The sequence below is a fragment of the Sinohyriopsis cumingii genome, unplaced genomic scaffold (genome assembly GCF_028554795.1).
Source record: "Sinohyriopsis cumingii isolate HCF-2022 unplaced genomic scaffold, ASM2855479v2 utg000940l, whole genome shotgun sequence".
In the NCBI taxonomy this organism is placed as follows: domain Eukaryota; kingdom Metazoa; phylum Mollusca; class Bivalvia; order Unionida; family Unionidae; genus Sinohyriopsis; species Sinohyriopsis cumingii.
In genome coordinates this window covers 1,439,275-1,459,053 of record NW_028315945.1, presented here as the reverse complement: position 1 = coordinate 1,459,053, position 19,779 = coordinate 1,439,275, and the positions used below count along the sequence as shown (strand labels likewise).

The window sequence follows — 19,779 nt, the reverse complement described above, 5'->3', positions numbered from 1 at the left end:
AATAGCTTCTGAAACAAACAGGTGAACTCGGGATCTTTTTCCTGTTCGACGACAAATGATTGTCGTTTGTCAACCTGATTAGAATAAAGAGAATGAGTTGTTAAAAGAGGACAACGATGAAGAATACCTCTTGATTGATCCAAACGAGGGTTAAAAGTGACCTCATCAAAAGCCTGACAAACACATGAGTCAGCTAAAAATGAATAATTTCCTGATCAGTATCATTTTCAAGAGCTTTCTTTGCCATAGCTCTAGTAACTGCACAAGATGGGTATCAATAAGGGATTTAGTTTTTTAATAGCATTGACTTTCTGGTAAAATGCTATGGTTCTGTGTCTTAATTTCACACATCATTTTTCTTTGATATGAGTCTTGAAATATTTTTTTGAATCGATTTGTCTTAAATGATATATAAATCATGTATGCTACGAATGAATCATTATTAGGTTTGTATGATGTTTATGCCGATGAATTGTTAGTTAGCAAATAATGTAATTAAGACAAGAAGTGAACTTGTGTAACTGGGATGCAAATTCTTTAAACCCATTAATCTGTTGTATTAATGTTTGAATAGCTATTTATTGTCAGCCGTATTTGTTACATGTGTTCGACATTTAGTTAAAGACACTGATTAATAGTTCACTCAGGGGCTTAATTGTCAATAAGCGAGAGCAGACCATTATATCGATCAGTTAGTATGGAACCTATATATATATATATATATATATATATATATATATATATATATATATATATATATATATATATATATATATATATATATATATGGAATACATTAATTTTCCTGTACAATATTAATTGTCTATGGAAAGAGAGAAATCGAGTGTAAAAAAATGTATTGTATTTTTTAATACATTGTTTTTATTGAATGCAAGCTTATAACATAACATGCAACCAGTTAGCAGTTAATGTCTGTTGTGAAATACGATATTGCCAATTCTGAGAATGAAGGGGTGTGTATTTTTCATTGCAGGGCGTTAGAATAAAGAACAGACATTTAGTTCGCATTTATTTTGTTTTAAAAAGAAATAGCTTCTACGAATGGTATAAGAGTGACCACACGAATATAAGAAGAGAATACCAGTAAGAGGCTGGACTCAGAAGGAGGTCACAAAAGGTTGCGACGCTTGAGGAAGTCGAAGGAAACAAATTGACCCCAACTGACTAGCTGTGGTGAATTTGGAGATTGACCCGCAACTAAATTTCAGGTTGTGCAGCAGACATGCCGGTCAATTATATATATATGTATAGTACATTTGTACCCAAACAAACAACCTACAACAATAAAATTAAGAAGTGCTAAGTTTAATAAAACTCGGTGGAGTTGCTTAGAGGTATAAACAAAACAGATCTGAATTTTATTTTTCCTACAATAAAAGCTGTTTCACTGTTTAATCGCCTTGAAGAACTAATTGAAACAATACAGCCTGCCAAACAGCAGTTCAAGTAATATTTCAGATAAACATAGTGTAAGTAAGAGTGTTGGAAACACAGTGATCCCCTATTTACCATTATTATTATTATTATTATTATTATAACTATCAATCCGTATACCTGGTTATTATAACACACACACACACACCAATAACAAAAAAAAAAAAAAAAAAATATAAAAAATATTAAAAAAAATTCGGCCATTATCTTTGTGAGATTACTAAGTTTACAGTGGTGAAATCGATCACAGAACTGTCGATATTATAAATAAGCCGACACCGAATGTTGCCAGTACAGTAGGTCTATTTATATATATATATATATATATATATATATATATATATATATATATATATATATATATATATATATATATATATATATATATATATATATATATAAATGGTATTATAAAAATATTTTAATTATTACCAAGTATATATTTGCTATTTAAAAGTATGGATGATCTGTTTGATTTAGTCAGAAATGAGTCATTCCTCTGTTTGAGAAACTATGAACAATTACGACAGAACTGTGTGGCTATTGAACGAATTTAAGAATACCGGACACTCCGTTTCACACACGCAAACAATTATCATTTTAAGAGGGGTGGGGTGCGTGGCAGCTGAACAACAGACGAACGGCAACACTACTACAGAATCAATTATTATTATTAATTCAAAGTCGCTCAAAATGGTGCAACCGTATTAACAATATTATTCAATCAATCGCCATTGAACCATATATTGAATCGTAGTTAATAAGTCTAGTCATTGTATTGAATAAGTCGGAATATCTCTAATATAGCAACTTAGGGCTAATGTACACCTCCAAAGAGATTACGGATGAGAAAATTTGCGTGTCGTGTGCAAAAGATTGGCAGTATTACTACCAGACGAGCTGATTCAGTCAGTCTGAGTAAGGCAAACGGAACAGTTTGGCTGTAACAGCGAGGTGATTACATAGGACAGGAATTCAGTTTGGAATTTATCTCGTTTTAGACCAAATTTCACGTTTGATACTGGGAGATAGTCGTATTGTAATAGACAGAAGATGTCACAGTTGTTGACATTGGAGGCAAAATTGGAGAGAGCGGACTCGACAACGCCATGGGGATTTCGTATGCAGGGAGGAAAGGATTTCAGTGCTCCTTTTACAATAAACAGAGTAAGTGCCCCTCCCAGTTACTCATTACACCCTATTTTACTCCTAGTTGTGCTAAAAATTTAGTGACCTTAATGAAAATGGGCGTGACATGAGTATCCTGTTTTCGATCTTAGGCATGCAAGTTATTTAACAAACAAGTATTTGAACCCAGATGACCCAGCCATATAAGTAGATTTTATTTGTTTGTGTATTGTTTGTGTTACTGGTGTATCAACTGGAATATGTTCCGGATCGTCACAGATGATAAATTTTGTTCACGTACAGTGCCCTGTTTAGTCCAGTGATTATAGACATCGTAAACACAGCTTAATACTACTTTCTCCGCTATTAAATACATATTTTTCTGAAGGTAGAGATAAGTCATCTAATTGGCCGTGCGTACGTTCGTATGCTGGGTCAGTCATAACTTACAAAGTTGGTGCCTGTCAAATCATGCAAAACAGCCTGTCCTTAGGTTTTGCTTCAGATTATTTGGAAAAAATTAATTATATGAAATTTAGAATTATTTTAGTTTCAGTACATGAAAGTAGCGTAGTTCCAAACGTATGTTTAAGGACAGGCTCTTGAAATTCCACAACGGGAGTAAGAAAATTTCAGAGTATGTGGGGTGGTGGGGAATAAATCATGTCTGTATGCATGCATGTATATATATGTATGTATGTATGTATGTACGTATGTATGTATGTATGTATGTTCTCTGAGAGCAAGTGTGCAGTATAAGTGTTCATTATTTTTTTCATTGACATTCAACATAATTTTGTAAGTCAAATATTGTCCAAAAAAATGCAAATCATCCCTTATACATGGTAGCATAATTGTAAAGATGGTTGTTTCAGAGTAATCCAAACAAATTGTCAAGGTCGTATGTCATAATTATAGTCAAATAGTGTTTTAATTCTGTTTTTTTAAAATATGGTTGGCAGTGCCATCTTTATTTCCAGATCTATAATTTACTACTGAAAATGAAATAAAGCTTCGATAATTTGTTTTGAAGTACTGTTATAAATGTAGTAAGGTGTGGTCTATTGTTGTATGTAAGGTGGTGGTCTATTGTTGTATGTAAGGTGGTGGTCTATTGTTGTATGTAAGGTGGTGGTCTATTGTTGTTGTAAGGTGGTGGTCTATTGCTGTATGTAAGGTGGTGGTCTATTGTTGTTGTAAGGTGGTGGTCTATTGTTGTATGTAAGGTGGTGGTCTATTGTTGTATGTAAGGTGGTGGTCTATTGTTGTATGTAAGGTGGTGGTCTATTGTTTCATATTTGTATATAGCTACATTTTTAAGGAGCAGAATTTTGCAGGATTTTCAACTGGTTATCCTGTCTATTTATAAAAGGCCTTGTATATCTTGTAGGTGTTGTTGAAAGAAATTTTTTATGTTTGATTGATGGGTGTAATTTTGGTTTATAGATTATGCAGCTTTGCCTTACTTCAGATGTGTGCATATAAAAATCAACTAGATCAACTTGGTCATTTTCACTTCAAAGGTAAATTGTAAAAAAATTGAGATAACATTTTTTAAAATCTGTTTATATATTTTGTAATTCTTTTATTGCACTTTCAGAAGCTGGTAATGCCTACTATGGAAAATTCATTTTTCTGATTTTAATAACTGCTAAAGATGGTGTACTTTATACTAATTCCGGTTGATTTTTCAAATATATTTTGCTGTCATTTTGGTTAGCTGTGTAGCTAGATCATATTCAGTTTCCATACATACAGGATGTAAAGAAATTTCATGCACAGTACATGAAAGTAGCTTAGAGGTTTGCAAACATATTCTCCATTGTGCATGTTGCAAATGCAAACAATTTCACCATACACCAGTTATTCTCTCTTCCATAGAATAAGACATGCGACCTTTGGAAATGGAGACACTGATTTTTCTAATATTGGATTCATAATGATTTGTTCTGGACTACTTTGGAACTTGATGCAGTCAAATATAGCCTCTGTATCAGTTTGTTTGCATAACTTGAGCTGTTCAAATACAGTGGTAATAGAGGATTTCAAACTTTGATGCAAATCATCATTAAATCCACTGTTTTTGGGTGTCAGGTGCTTTTTAAAGTGATTATCACATGTGTCCTTCTTTGATGCCAAGCTCAAGGCTTCAGATGAGCCTCAGATTTTCATGAGACTGGCCAACAGAAAGTAGTATCTGCATCATCTATTTTTGATAAGACCAATTAAAAAAAAATGTGTTTCTGGTTAAATTGAAGATAAGAAATGAAGTTAGGTAGGTTGGGAGATGTACAAACCCTTTTGTTCGTTCAGAAGACAAAACATAACATAGAAAAGAAGTCTTATTTGCATCATAAATTTAACTTGAATCATAGTTACTTCCCATTGTTAATTTTTTTCTCCTGTTATGACCCTTAGTCTTAAACTGAGCAATCGAAAGAATCGAAATCAGTAAGTTTAGTAAATTAAGAAATAATTTATTTCTCTAGGCAGTAAAATGAAAATGTAAGAGGAACTTGAGTATTATGAATTAAATCCCAAATAGTCCTAAATATTACTTCTTAAGTTCTTGATTATAGAACATTCTGAATGAATTCCAATAATATGAATGTGCTAATGTACCAATAGCCTTGAAGATAGTAATGTACCAACAGTTTTGATGTATCACAGTGATATAATCCAGAATGTTTTTGAATGAGTTCATACTAATCCAGAAATAGTGTTTTTGTCAAAAAAAAGTCATAGAACAATTTTAGTTCATTGAATAATTTAAATGAAAGTTTCCCCTCAGATTGTATCTGAACACAACAGTAAATGACTTCAACAGACTTAAACAGGAAGACTGTTGACCAAATCCTATATTAACTAGTTTCACTTGACCTAACACTCAATAAAATATGCAGGATATGGGTCATTTTAAATAGAAAATTCCATAAAATTCATAAACAAGTTTAGGCATTGAACTTGAGGTTTAATAAACACCTTGTTACCATTTATAATCATGACAGAAACCAGGAACAAAAATATGGCAATAGTTAAGTAGTACAGAACTCAACCCTCAATCATGGACAAAGGTTTTTTTCTTTTTGCCAAACTTTTGTTCATTCCCCCTCCTAAAATGTAGACTTGGCAGAAAAATAAGGTTCATTGGGTAACTACATGTGTTTTTATTTGGTCTAAAGGAGATGAAGCATGAAAGAGAGATTTTTTGAGTGAATCATGAAGTAGAACATTCATGCTATAAAACAAGAAATTTATGCAAATGGTGCAGCAACTGTGAAAGGAAACTTTCAGTAGCAACTAATGGAACATGAAACATGTAAATTTCAGTACATGTATATTCTAGGCACAAGGTTTCAGAGGATCATTTATTTCCTGTTCAAGGAGCGGTCGATGAATGAGAGAGCTACTATGAAAATTGTTGTCAAAAATGCAGTTATTAGGGAAATTGAAAGAGACAGATGAGTGCAACGAGGTCCAGATTTAGAAGCATGTTCTATTAAGCTACAAAAGGCTGGCCATTGAACCAGCTTGAAAATTAATTGAACTTCTCACATAATGTATCAAACATGCGTATTTGACCTAAGCTGTCCAGATTGCATCATTAAAGTAACCAGTCAGTACATGCAGTGTATCTCATAGGGGTGCAAGACTGAGAGTCAAAATTCTCCTTGGTTTCAAAACTGGGTGAGACTGAGTATCAAAACTGAAATTGAAAATTTGGGGTCTCTGAAGTGCAAATGATGGTAAAGGGTAACATTGACATGCTAGCCATAATCTCATTACTTCACACCACTTTTCACTGGACTCCTAGGACAGTTTCAGTACCAACTAGACTGGTTCTGGCTGTAATGCGCATAAATACCCTTCTGATAGAATAAAGCCAGGTGAGCACTAATTATAGGTAACCTCTGCAATATGTTCCCCAGTCATTGGTTACATGCTTCGCTTTGGACAGAGTTTATGGATTCCAGTAGAAGTAGAAGTAGACAATCTGCATACGTGAAAGGGGCAGGCATGGATATTAATAATTTACTTGTCTTTCAATCTTGAAAATAAATTTCTCCATTTTGTCAGCGTGATCAAAGTTTTCACAGGTAAATTTGATTTTTGTGGGACAAGCCTAAAGAGCACCTCACTTGGAATACAGGACATGCCTGATCTGAAATTATAGGGGCACTGGGCATCGGGCTGATCTGAAATTATAGGGGCACTGGGCATCGGGCTGATCTGAAATTATAGGGGCACTGGGCATCGGGCTGACCTGAAATTATAGGGACACTGGGCATCGGGCTATCAGATATTTTTACCAGTTATAATATGACTTCATCGACACAACTGAAATTCCAGAGACTGATCTGAAAGAGAAATGAAGGATTTGTTTATCAAATCCCTATTTTGAGACATTTTCTCTTGACCTACAATATAATAGAATGTGAAGATTGACAATGGAAAAACCTAATCTGACTTTAAGCAAGACTAACCTGGACCTTTTGCTATGCAGACATGTTGTTTGCAACTTAAAAGCATAGACAAACATTAAGCACAAAATATAAATTAAATATACATAACAGTCACATTTACCATGGAAGATGTAGATTTTTCCAAATTCAAACTATTCACTTGCATTTTCTGTTCAAGTCAGGGAGATCACAGAAGGTATTTTATTAGAAACCTTCCAGATCAAGTATCAGGCTCTCTGAATGGTCAGTTGATTTAACTTTCTATGGATAATAAGTCGTCATCCACAAGAGGACACTTGTTCAAAATGCTGTTTTGGCTGGCTTCATTTCCTAGGGTTGATGTGGGTCAAAGTGGTTTGATGTGCTTTGGTAAGTGAAGCTGGGGTCCAGGAAATGAGGCTTGATTTGTACATTGAAGATTATAAATTTCAAGTGACCTACACCTATGACAGTTTAATAGGGGTTGCTGGAATCAGGGTAGGGAGGATTCAGAGCAGGGTTGATTCCAGGAAAGGCTATAATTATATTTTTATATCTATACTAGTGGATACTATAAGACGTAGTGCATGGTTCAAGGTTTCTGGATTGACAAGACCATAAAGCCCACAAAGAAAAAAATCCATGTTTCCTATTGCTTTGGTTTTAAATTTAGGGTAAGCAGGTACTTTTTTTGTATAAAAAAAATCCAATTGATACATAATTATTATGATTTTATGGAGAAAGGTTGCACATGCTGGGTGGTCATCATTTCTAATAGACCAACGTGTTGGTCTTCTCAGCCGTTTGTTTGTCTGAACAACTGTCTAAGACACAGTTTTTCTGGAAGGTCAGTGATGTTATTCAGGTGGATTATCAGGGTGTTCACTGCTGATTAATAAAGGTAGTTTTACTAACTTTTGTATAATCCACCTGAATAACATCACTAATGCTCAAGCACAAATCATGCCATAGACAGTTTTTTCTGCCACCAGTCGTTAATATAACTTGCTGGTCTACATTTCTAATAGCTAGCAGCTGCCTTGGCAGTCATTTCAGTTGGAAAATACTTTGTGTACAGGATGCCATATTTTTTGGTTTCTGCTCAGAACCAAGCACCACTTGATCTTTATTCTATATGTGACGTTTGCATGCATTGGGGTGGGGTTCTTCCAATATAATTTAATTAAATTATGAAGGAAGTTCCACCCTGGCTTGTGAGGTTAGAAAGTTAAATTAGTGACGAGGTAGATTTACAGCTCTGAGCCCCCAGTCAGCTATGCCGATGGCTAAATTATAAGAACATGAAGATGAAATTCAATCAATAACAATTTAATAAATTCGATAATTTAGAAACAATAACTTCCAATCACTCGTCTTTTCTCGACCATGTGACAGCCTAATTCATCCCATGATTTACAGTGTGAGTTTGATTTTCCCCCTGTCCTTCCATCTACTCATCTCTTTCTTTCCCGCTAATTCCTTCCTTCTTTCCATTTCTCTAACTCCTCCTTCGTCTCCGTTTCCCTCTCTACTATCTCCTCCTCCAATTTCGCTCCCAGACTTCAACTTCTGCTTTCTTCTCCTTTCCTCCGTCTCTCTATCTGAGACTACGGGACCAAACTGTAACTGATCTGTCCCTCAAAGCTTCCTGACTTCTCTCCTTTCTTCTCCTTTCTTCCGTCTCTCTATCTGAGACTACGGGACCAAACTGTAACTGGTCTGTCCCTCAAAGCTTCCTGTGAAAAACCACAAGGCATTAACATATGTTTTATCGAATTTCACCTCACACTATATCGACAATTAATCATCAGATAAGCTATCACGGTTTCAGTCACGCATGCATACACATCGAAATTCCCACACACTTCTTGCAGGGTAAACAATGGCGTAATAACACGGTATCAGCAAATTGTCATACAGACATCAATACATTGCGTCACGTCAGTATATACACACATATATTTAATCTCATCATACTACAATCTGACAACAATCAGAAGCATGTCTGTACATTACAAATATTCAACAATAGTAAAATCTATAATCATATGAACACGTGTGTTAGTCTACTAAAAAATACCCATTTAGCGAATTACAGTATTAACTCTTACGACGGCTAGCAAGCTATATAATTCTTTACGAATATCAACTCATTTCTTCAAAATATGCAAACATATTAACAAAACAAAGTAATTCTTCGTACTACGAGTCTAGTAATAATAAAGTATACATACGACCTACAATTAAAATGCAGTCGCATTCCACAAAGACCGAACAAATATCCCACTGACCTTATTTTGAAGCTCTCTCTCTATACTTAGAATTTCCTGCTCTAAGATTTTCCCGCCAATAATGAATGGCTATTTGGAGTTACGCTAACCTCTCCTCTGGGTAATTTCTCTCAGCGAACTAATTCTTGCCGGAAGACACGGAGATATCATTCTACCCAAATCAAGGTCTCTCCCCATCTCGATTTTGATTGGATGGCGCTGTGACCCTGTCCAATCGTCTTAGCGGCCAGTTCAACCTGTCTGTCTGTCTGCAGGGAAAAGAAGTTATGACACTCCCACTTCTTCAGGCAACTTCTTTTGATCTTGGACAAACATTTCCACACCTAGGTGATAATTGGCTTCGCAACTCCGAGGTCCGGCTCTCCACTTCTAGCTACGGCAATCTTACGTAATGGGTTAGTGCTAGCCTTCAGCAATGTTTAACATCAAACAATGGCTTGTCAGAATTACCTTGATTATACATGTTTCAACTGGGCTACTCTGGGTCGGGGTAAACATGACACTATACCAGTTTTTGCTCAGAACCAAGCACAGTTTAATCTTCAATCTATACCAGTTTCTGCTCAGAACCAAGCACCACTTGATCCTTGGTTCATACCAGTTTTTGCTTAGAACCAATTACCATTTGATCCTTTGTTTATAGTAGTTTCTGCTCATAACCAAGCAGTGCTTGATCATTACTTATTCTTCATGAAGAACAACATTTGAAAGTGCAATGAGAAATTTGTTAAGGTACATTTTGTCATCCAGCAACTTGTTGTAGGGTTTAATGCCATTTTTCAGCACACGATAGGCTATACATGGCGGCCAGTATTAATGGTGGAGGAAGAACCCGGAAAAATCCCGGAAAGAACCACCGACCCTCAAGAAGCTACTGGCAAGCTTTCTCACATACCCACATTAGCCGAATCTGAGACTCAAACCTATGCAGACAGAGGTGACATGGCAGTGATCTGTAACGGAGTGCGCTTTAGACCAGTCGGCCACTTGGGGCCCCTCCAGCAACTTGAAAATAATGCATATAATAAGAATAAATTATGATCATGCAGTAACTGCCTGCCATCTGATTATAATCAAATCTCCACTGTCCTACATGAAGATCTGACAGCAACCACTTACGGGTCATGTATTGGTGACCTTTTAATCAGCCCAGGGAAATGCAGCTTTGAGAAATCTGAAAGTGAATCAAAACGTTCAGCTTGCATTGATTCTCTTCAGCCATACTGCTCAGTCTCCCAAATGCAAAGATATAAGACTTCATGTGATTGGCTGATACAGTTAGTGATTATGGTAATAACATATATCTAAGTCACCAGAACATGACCCCTGATCTTCACATAGGACAGTGGAGATGATTTTAATCAGATTGGCAGTAACTGCATGGATAGACTTATCATAGATTTTTCCTTTTGCCAGCATGGCAGCACACCTTGAAATCAACTGGCCCTCCCAATTAAATTTAATGTATAGTATTCCCACTGCTTTATTGGATTGAGGATTCATGGATGCCCATTTGTCTCTAAAATGGAAGTAAAACAAATATTGGGGATGCACATTATGAATAAAATTGTACTATTACACTGGAATATAGCAAAAATGAAATACGTAAATCTGCCAATAATTACAAATTTCACAACTTGTTTGCATTTTGTACTTCAGAAAAGTAATGCTTGTGTATGGACAAATTTGTAGTTTAACAATTCCAAATATTGCAAAATAAATGAAGTTAGTTTTAAGTTTTTCTTTCTTTAATAAAAATAATCATAAGGAATACCATTGCCTCCATTAATTTATAAAACAGAAATACCTTATGCCACTCAAAAATCTGTTTATCATCATGTTTCTTTTCTTGTCTGTAATGTGTACCAAAAACATAGTACAGTGTAATGTGTACCAAAAACATATAGTACAGTGTAATGTGTACCAAAAACTTATAGTAATGTGTACCAGAAACATACAGCACTTTAGAGACAAGGAACCAGTCTGCTTCTTATATCCAATATGGCAACCATAAACAACTGTACACATCAGATTTATTTAATCTGGTTTTGTTTGTTATCAGTGAGAAGTCAGAAGGAATTTAGTAACACCAATATCCAGATGCACATAGATTTCATTCAGTACATGGGCTGGACTTCAATTTCAGTACATGAACTGCACTTGTCAGACCAATGTTTTATGTGTGCCTAGTTCTTTCAGTGCATGATTCACATTTTTTGTTTAAATGGGAACACTAATAACTACGTTACAAATTTAACTAACCCTGTGGACCTGTGTCTGTTGGTATTAACTTGTGCTGAGTCCTCAAAACACGAGCTGGCAGGTTTCTTTTGTTTGTACCTTATTTGATCAAAATATTGTTTTGAGCATGGTGATAGACCATGCTACACTCAGTATCCCAATTTGATGGCATCTCATCTAAAACAGTCAAGGCTTTATCCTCAAGGGCAAGATCACTGATAAAAAAAATATGTTCTGCTACCTTGAGATACGGCAATGAATCTTTACTCTCCAAGTCTGTCCGATAACTTGACCATTGTCTTAAAGGTCATAGTAAGATTACATCATTGTGAACTTTTGAGTCTGCAACTTTGTTTGTTCTTCCCAGTAATTTATAGTTCCAACTGTTGCTTGAATTCCAGTCCTGCCATATAATATTCTCTATGACAAATCGAGCTTTAAACATTAACATGACCTAATGATGAGTGTTATTTTGAGACAAGTCAACTCATTAACCTATGGTGCCATGTTTATGCATCATGACATTGTTACCTACTTTTGAGCTGTGTAGTGTCAAGGTCATTTTATATACACCAAAATGCATGGTATTACCTAACAGTAGACAGATGTAGCTCTACAATGATACCAAATAATCTGGACTTTCAACTCGCAATACAAGCTACAGAGGGGGAAATGTACTTGTTGTGACCAGATTTTTTGCACCCAAAATTCACCTGTTGATGGAATTGGATTTTATGTCCAGATTTTAGACTTTTTGGCCTGAGATCTAAGGCAGACTGATCTTAACCACACACAGAACCTTTGCAAAGAGTATAAGTTGGGGATTTGAGAAAAAATTGACCAGGGCATGAAAATGATGTGTCCACTTATCAAAAACAGGAAAAAGAACTGCTACTTTTACCCTTCTGCACATGTGCAAATTAAATAGCCAATGAAAAACAATGTTTCCAACACAACTAGGCATCCAGCTAAATGAAAATCTCTTGGAAGCAGATGTATTTGGATGTGTTCAAAAGTAACCCCTAAAAAACATTTCCTACTCTCATTTCAGGTGAAAATGACAAAAATTTCCATTGGTTAATGAGTTAATGGGTGAATTTTGATGATGTCACCAAATTTGAAGATGCTTTGTGTTTGTGATTATTTGTGCATCAAAATTGCCCATAAATTACAAACTAACAGCTGCCTCACTAGGCACTCAGCATTAAACGATTGGTGTTAGAACTGGTTGGCCTGGTGTCAGGATAATGTGACTGGATGGGACATCATGCTACATGTCTGCGGCATGATGCTGCAGTCCTAGGCATCACTATAAACTGCCACACTGTAGATGTCAACGAGATATGACTGAAAATTTGATAAAGCTATGTTAAAAATCCAAATCACACACATACACACACACAACACATAAATTACAAATATATCCATTTGTAAAACAATTTCCAAAAACCTTGTTAACTTGTGGCAGAAAGTTTTTTTTTTCTCCCAATTCGCTAACACTGATATTGCCAAAATGAAATCATAGCCTATGGTCAAAAACAGGTGTGAAAAAGGAAACAAAATTCTGTTAGATTGTCAGGGGAACAAGGATGAAAAGTTCAGTGCAACAATTAAAAATAAAAGTTCACATACCGGTACTATGAAATTCTGGTAGTCACTATGTCAGCTTTGTTACTTGTCTCCAGTATTTAAATTTACTCAAGTGTGTCAAGTCCACTTGTGGCAGGGGTACTGTGGAAACATTCGTCCTAAATGTAGATGAAAATACATATTTTCAATATTTTCTGTTTGCAGGTGACCCCAGGAAGTCTGGCAGCAAAGTGTGGCCTACAACAGGGGGACATTATCAAACGGATTGGAAATGTTGACTGTGACCAGCTCAAACACAAGGATGCTCAGGATGCCATAGTCCATTATGGAAACAAATTGGATCTTCTACTTCAAAGGTAAATTTCACTTTGAAAATGAATTTTCAAAAGCCCTTCTCAAATTAAATGTCACATAAAAAACTGGTTTGTGATTTTGCATTAGGAATAATATTGCATCCATTGTGGGGTTTGACCCTTTGTGTGATATTTTCCATTAACTGCCATTAATTTGACTACCATTAATTGGTTGAGCAAGTCAGGAGTGTGGCAGTGTATTCTAAATGTTCCAGCATTGATCAAATGAAGTGGAATATGTTGTTATTTGGTCAAGATTGAAATTGCTCAGATCTTAGACCATTTTGCTTCATGTTGATTAAAGAAGGATTTTCTTCACCAACCTGCTTGCAAACTTTATTTCTTCCAACAAAAATTGGAAACAGTTTTGTAGATCTTCTGAGATACATGAAGTCCTGCCAAAAGATCAGTGCCAACTCGTTTTGGTGCTTGTCTGGCTTCATCTTTATTACACATGATGCTCAGAAATCTCCCTAACTTGGAAGAACAATGTGCACATGTGATGGGCCAGTGGCTCACTTTCTTATATAAAACAATGTGCACATGTGATGGGCCAGTGGCTCACTTTCTTATACATAACAATGTGCACATGTGATGGGCCAGTGGCTCACTTTCTTATACATAACAATGTGCACATGTGATGGGCCAGTGGCTCATTTTCCTATATAAAACAATGTGCACATGTGCTGGGCCAGTGGCTTACTTTTTTTAAAAAGTAAAATTAAGAAAAACAATAGACCCTCTGAAAACTTAGAGTAAATTTGGTGGAGCAAAACAAATGTTTTATTTCAGTTCTTCACATAGGTGGCCGATTAATGAATTTTGACTTTAACTGTATGCTAAATTCATACCATCCCATCTCAATGAGATCCCTACTGTGAATGGAGGTTAATGTTCTACCATTTCCTGAATGAGACAAATTAAATATTACCTTGCTGAGGTTTACTTTTGTTCTACTGCTACAGACACTTTCTCATTTTCCATTTTGGTATGACTTTTTTGCATGTATTTTTTTTCATTTTGGGTCTTTTTTTTAATGTGATTATGCAAGGTGGAAAGATGGAGAGAAACTTGTAAATATTACCTATGAAGGATCTTCATGTTTTATACCATGCTTATCTCCATGTATGGCATGCTTCAAGAAAATATGGTGAATAAATATTCAAAGATGGCATAAGTAGGTCATGAGATCTCTTTGAATATCAATGACATTGCCAATTTTTTTTTCCTGAAAGATTTAATACATGTACTTTCCAAGCTAGTAGCATCAAATGATTCAGGTCTTCAGTTATGTTTCCTATCTGCCAGGTATTGTATCAACCTGTCTTGGCTCCATGTTTCCTATCTGCCAGGTATTGTATCATCCTGTCTTGGATCCATGTTTCCTATCTGCCAGGTATTGTATCAACCTGTCTTGGATCCATGTTTCGAATCTGCCAAGCATTGTATCAACCTGTCTTGGATGCTGTTTTAATCATTTTGAACTAATCCATGCAAATAAGTAACATATTTCACATTTTGCTGAAGTAATTCTGTTGTATATAGAGAAGGCTAACATTCAACATTGACAGAATGCAAGTCTCGTGCACCAGGAATACACGTTATATATTTATATATATATTTAGCTATTTTGAAGCAGTTAATTTTAACTTTTAAGCATTTGTCAATTTTGTAACCACAATCACGCAAAAATTATGTAACATTTTTCTCCTTAAGATTTACAAATTCTTGCAGAAAAGATTTTGATTATCCCTCCCCCCCTCGTTTTCAGTACCATCACGACAGTATGAAAGTTATTGTAATGTTAAATGCATCACCAAAGCCAGTATTTTACTGACGTGTGTGAAATTATTAAAGATAACATCTGTACTCAGTTGTAAGTAGAGTCCAACAGTAAACACGATAGACCCTGACCTAGTGTTGCATAATGCACCAACAGGTCAAGGTCAGCTTTGTTCTACTCCATTGACCCACCAGATCTACCTGTATATTATGTGATTACAGGTGATATGAGTATATGCTCTACCTGCCTAGGGGTAAGGGAAGGAATTTGTTCCATGGCTGTAACTTGCCTATGGGATAATAGTACAACCCTAATCCTAAGTAATGTCGATGGAAATCAGGCCCACTGTCAGCCCGGACATAGGGAAGAAAGTACATCAACTATGCTTAAAGGGATATAAAAAAAACCTTCAAAAATTTGATAAATAAAAAATCAAAGCAACCCTACAAAATTTATAATTTTGCATTATTGTTTTTGTCACACAAAAACTTACAGATACACGGGAGGACAGGGGAAACCCACACTAATACACACTTTTGGAAAAACAGGGTGCCACTTGTAAGTTCTAACCAGCCATATATGTTGGGATGGAGCTAGGAAGTGTCAACAAATCTGCCTGCCTCCAGTGCTGGTATGATTGATTCTCACAGAAAATAATTTGATAATTTCCATACATTTGTCATAAGTCTAAACTTGTTTTATTAAGTTTTTATCATCTATCATGTTTTATTTTCACACAGAGGATTCTAAGCCAAAATTCCTTGCGATTGTTTACCCTCCATTGTTGAGATTTGTATGATTTTCTTCACGGTGTGAATATGTCACTAATTTTATCTACAAAATTGTTGCCAGTTTAGTATATGAGGCAGGTTAGGTTAATGATGAAAAGTTGATGACATACACTACATTAGGAAAGACATGGGGATTTTCAAAAACTTTGTAAACAAGTTATTTGTATGTGTGCAGTTTCATAGTTCCATAGTACTACTAGCTAGTGTTTTATTTCATATCAGACACAATTTTCTTGGGTCAGAAGTTGTCACTAGGAAAAGTTAGATGCTTGTTTCTCCACTACTGATCAAGCATAACAGGATACTGTTCAGTTTGTTGACAGATAACTCTAAAGATACATCTGTCAAATGATAGTAAATGCAGGACAGGTTCATCATAAAAATGAGCTAGAGCATAGTTATGTAAATGTGACACCAACTGGTCATAAGGATATACTAGTACAGGCATGGGCAACTTTCTGGAGGGCACTGGCTGGATAAGTGATTTTTAAAGCCACACCCTAAGATGTAAGTTAACAGATAAAACCAAGTCACAGGCCAGATCTGGCCAGTTGCAATATTTTTCTAACCTCTTTACTATTAGCATCAAGGATTAAACATAATTGTTGGAGAAAAATTTCAATCATGTTTAAAAAATACATATACATGTAACCAATTAATAGAGTTCATTTTTTATATCATATCTGTAAAATTTCCTCCCAATTGATTGAAGCATTTTAGGAGTTATTGGTCTTTAAATCTCAGAATGTTCACCGTGTTTCTTATAGAGGGTGCTGACCAACACTTTGGGTATTGCATATTAGAATAAACATTGTCCACAAATTTCACCTCCTTCATAATTCTATTATTAAGAAATTAGCAAGTATTGCATATTAGAATAAACATTGTCCACAAATTTCACCTCCTTCATAATTCTATTATTAAGAAATTAGCAATGTCAGTGAACATTATCCACAAATTTCATGTACTTCATATTACTTTTTATCATTACGAGAAAGAGGTTGGTTATGTGAAATTAAGTATGGTATATTGTACTGTGAAGGATGTATGATGATACAAGTTAACCATGTTGAATGACACAGTTTGCCATTGACCAATATGTCGACCTGTTTGTGAAGTGTGATCAGTCTCTTAGATTGTATGCATACTGACACTAATAAAATAAATAAAAGAAACAAATTGTTACCAGTATTTATTTTTGGGGGAGGGGTTGTGTAAATGAATTTACATATTAAAATTTATTTTTGTTTAGTCCTTCACTGTTATTTTGCAGATTTTGATTGATAAAAGTGGATCTTGTATGGATTTGTTTAAATTAAGTATAGAGAAGATTGATTTATCAATACAAAATACTTATGCATGTCCTATTTCACACCCATCTCCAAAGTTAGTAAATATAATATGAAGAAAGTGAGTAAATGCAAAATTATAGAAGTAGTCAGAGGAATGTAGACATTAGAAAAGTATATATGCCTATCATTATCATCAGCGAGAGGTGATGGTGTAACCTAGCAGAAGATAACTGGAGTTCATTAAGTTATTCTCTGAATGCTTGGAGAGTTATCATGGCAAGGTTATGTGATAATTAAATTTTGGCCTACTGTTCATTCCTGATTGCCAGATTAGCTGCAACTTATAAATCTGCATAATAGCTTCAAATTTAATGAGGTCAACCTTAATATAGTCATAACAAGACTGGATTTTCACTTCCAGCTTAAATCCTGAATGTGGCTTTGATAATTTTGCAAAGTTTTGGAAGGGAAAATAAATGTTAAAGTTTCATATATTAACAAAATCAAGAGGTGTGGTGATTCCGATATTTTATGGATTGTTATGGGCGTGTTACTTATGTTGGGCTTTAATCCTGTAAGCCCAGGGTCACAGTCTGGAGTGGGGAAATAATGCACACGGGGATTTGCCATGGTTGTCAAAGTCAAATTACAATATGATTAATAAAATGGCATGAAAGGTCAGCTCATTGAATAAGAACACAGTAAGTTAATGTGGACCAGACCTGTATTTGATTTTGCAAAGTTTCCAGACTGGTCTGGTGTTGCTTGCTGCTATATGATACCAGGTTACGTTATATGCTATAATCTTTGTATTGTTTTCTGTCTGTTTTGGCAAGACATTGTGCTGTGTGTTATACTTGTTGACTCATGTAATACAGTTGATGGGTGTGTAGGTACTATACAGGTGCTGTACCTTGCTTGGATAAGGGTGTGATCTGAACTATTTGATTTCATGGCAGCATATGAATGTAGCAGGTGACTCACTTTTTACCAGCTGTGCTAGGTTAATTGAATGAAAGTCTACACTACAAATGCTGAGCAACATTGAGCAATTTTTAAAAAAATAATACTGGTAGTCTTTTTATGGTCCTTACCCCTGCTACATGAAGTTCTGACTTGACTCTAAGCAAAGTGTATGATGTGTTCAAAGTAAACAAAATGCAAAGGTACCTATAGACTATAAGCAGTGCATATTTATTTATATATGCATATCTCTCGCAGAAGTACATAATTAATAGGGGCCCCGAGTGGCCGAGTGGTCTAAAGCGCTCTTCGTTACGGATCACTGCCATCTCACCTCTGTCTGCGGCGGTTCGAGTCTAAGATTCAGCCAATGTGGGCATGTGAGAAAGCTTGCCAGTAGCTTCTCGTGGGTTGGTGGTTCTTTCCGGGGTTTTCCGGGTTCTTCCTCCACCATTAATACTGGCCGCCATGTATAGCCTATCGTGCTGAAAAATGGCGTTAAACCCAACAACAACAACAACAACATAATTAATAGGGGCCCCAAGTGGTCGAATGGTCTAAAGCACTCACCATTCCAGATCAGTGCCATCTTACCTCTGTCTGTGTGTGTTTGAGTTCAAGGCTCGGCTAGCATGGGTATGTGGGAAAGCCTGCCAGTAGCTTCTCATGGGTCGGTGGTTCTTCCCTGGGTTTTCCAGGGTTCTTCCTCCACCAGTTATACTGGCCGCCATGTATAGCCTATCTTGTGCTGAAAAGTGCCGTTAAACCCTAGAACAACAACAACATAATTAATAATGTCTTATTTGGTTCCTTCTTATATTGCATGGATTATTTTTTACATGCTGTGGTTTGCTTATTGTATGTGGTAGTTTTAACATTATGTGAGGTGGTTATATCATTATGTAAGGTGGTTATATCATTATGTGAGGTGGTTATATCATTATGTAAGGTGGTTTCATCATTATGTGAGGTGGTTTCATCATTATGTGAGGTGGTTATATCATTATGTAAGGTGGTTATATCATTATGTGAGGTGGTTACATCATTATGTGAGGTGGTTTCATCATTATGTGAGGTGGTTTCATCATTATGTGAGGTGGTTTCATCATTATGTGAGGTGGTTATATCATTATGTAAGGTGGTTTCATCATTATGTGAGGTGGTTACATTATGTGAGGTGGTTTCATCATTATGTGAGGTGGTTTCATCATTATGTGAGGTGGTTATATCATTATGTAAGGTGGTTTCATCATTATGTGAGGTGGTTATATCATTATGTGAGGTGGTTTCATTATGTGAGGTCCTTTCATCAATATATGAGGTGGTTTTATCATTATGTGAGGTGCTTTCATCAATATGTGAGGTGGTTTCATTAATATATCCTGTACTTTTAACATTACATGCGGTGGTTTTGCCATTATATGCATTAGTGTTGTTTCTGTATATGGTG

General features: G+C 35.6%; 1 protein-coding gene across 7 annotated transcripts in view; it reads left to right on the top strand.

Moving 5' to 3' along the window:
- Positions 1 to 2,325: 2,325 nt before the first annotated feature.
- Positions 2,326 to 19,779, top strand: part of LOC149772983 (PDZ and LIM domain protein 7-like) — a 130,508-nt gene continuing 113,054 nt past the window's right edge. For 3 of the 7 annotated variants that reach the window (XR_016417515.1, XM_089946998.1, XM_089946997.1), the window contains exons 1-2: positions 2,326 to 2,622; positions 13,352 to 13,503. Coding sequence is in view for 6 of the 7 variants with exons in the window: in XM_089946998.1 (XP_089803124.1) it covers positions 2,509 to 2,622; positions 13,352 to 13,503 (266 nt within the window). In the remaining variant the exon portion in view is untranslated. The remainder of the gene's footprint in view (positions 2,623 to 13,351; positions 13,504 to 19,779) is intronic. The other 4 variants (XM_089946999.1, XM_089947000.1, XM_089947003.1 and 1 more) reach the window with 2 other exon arrangements.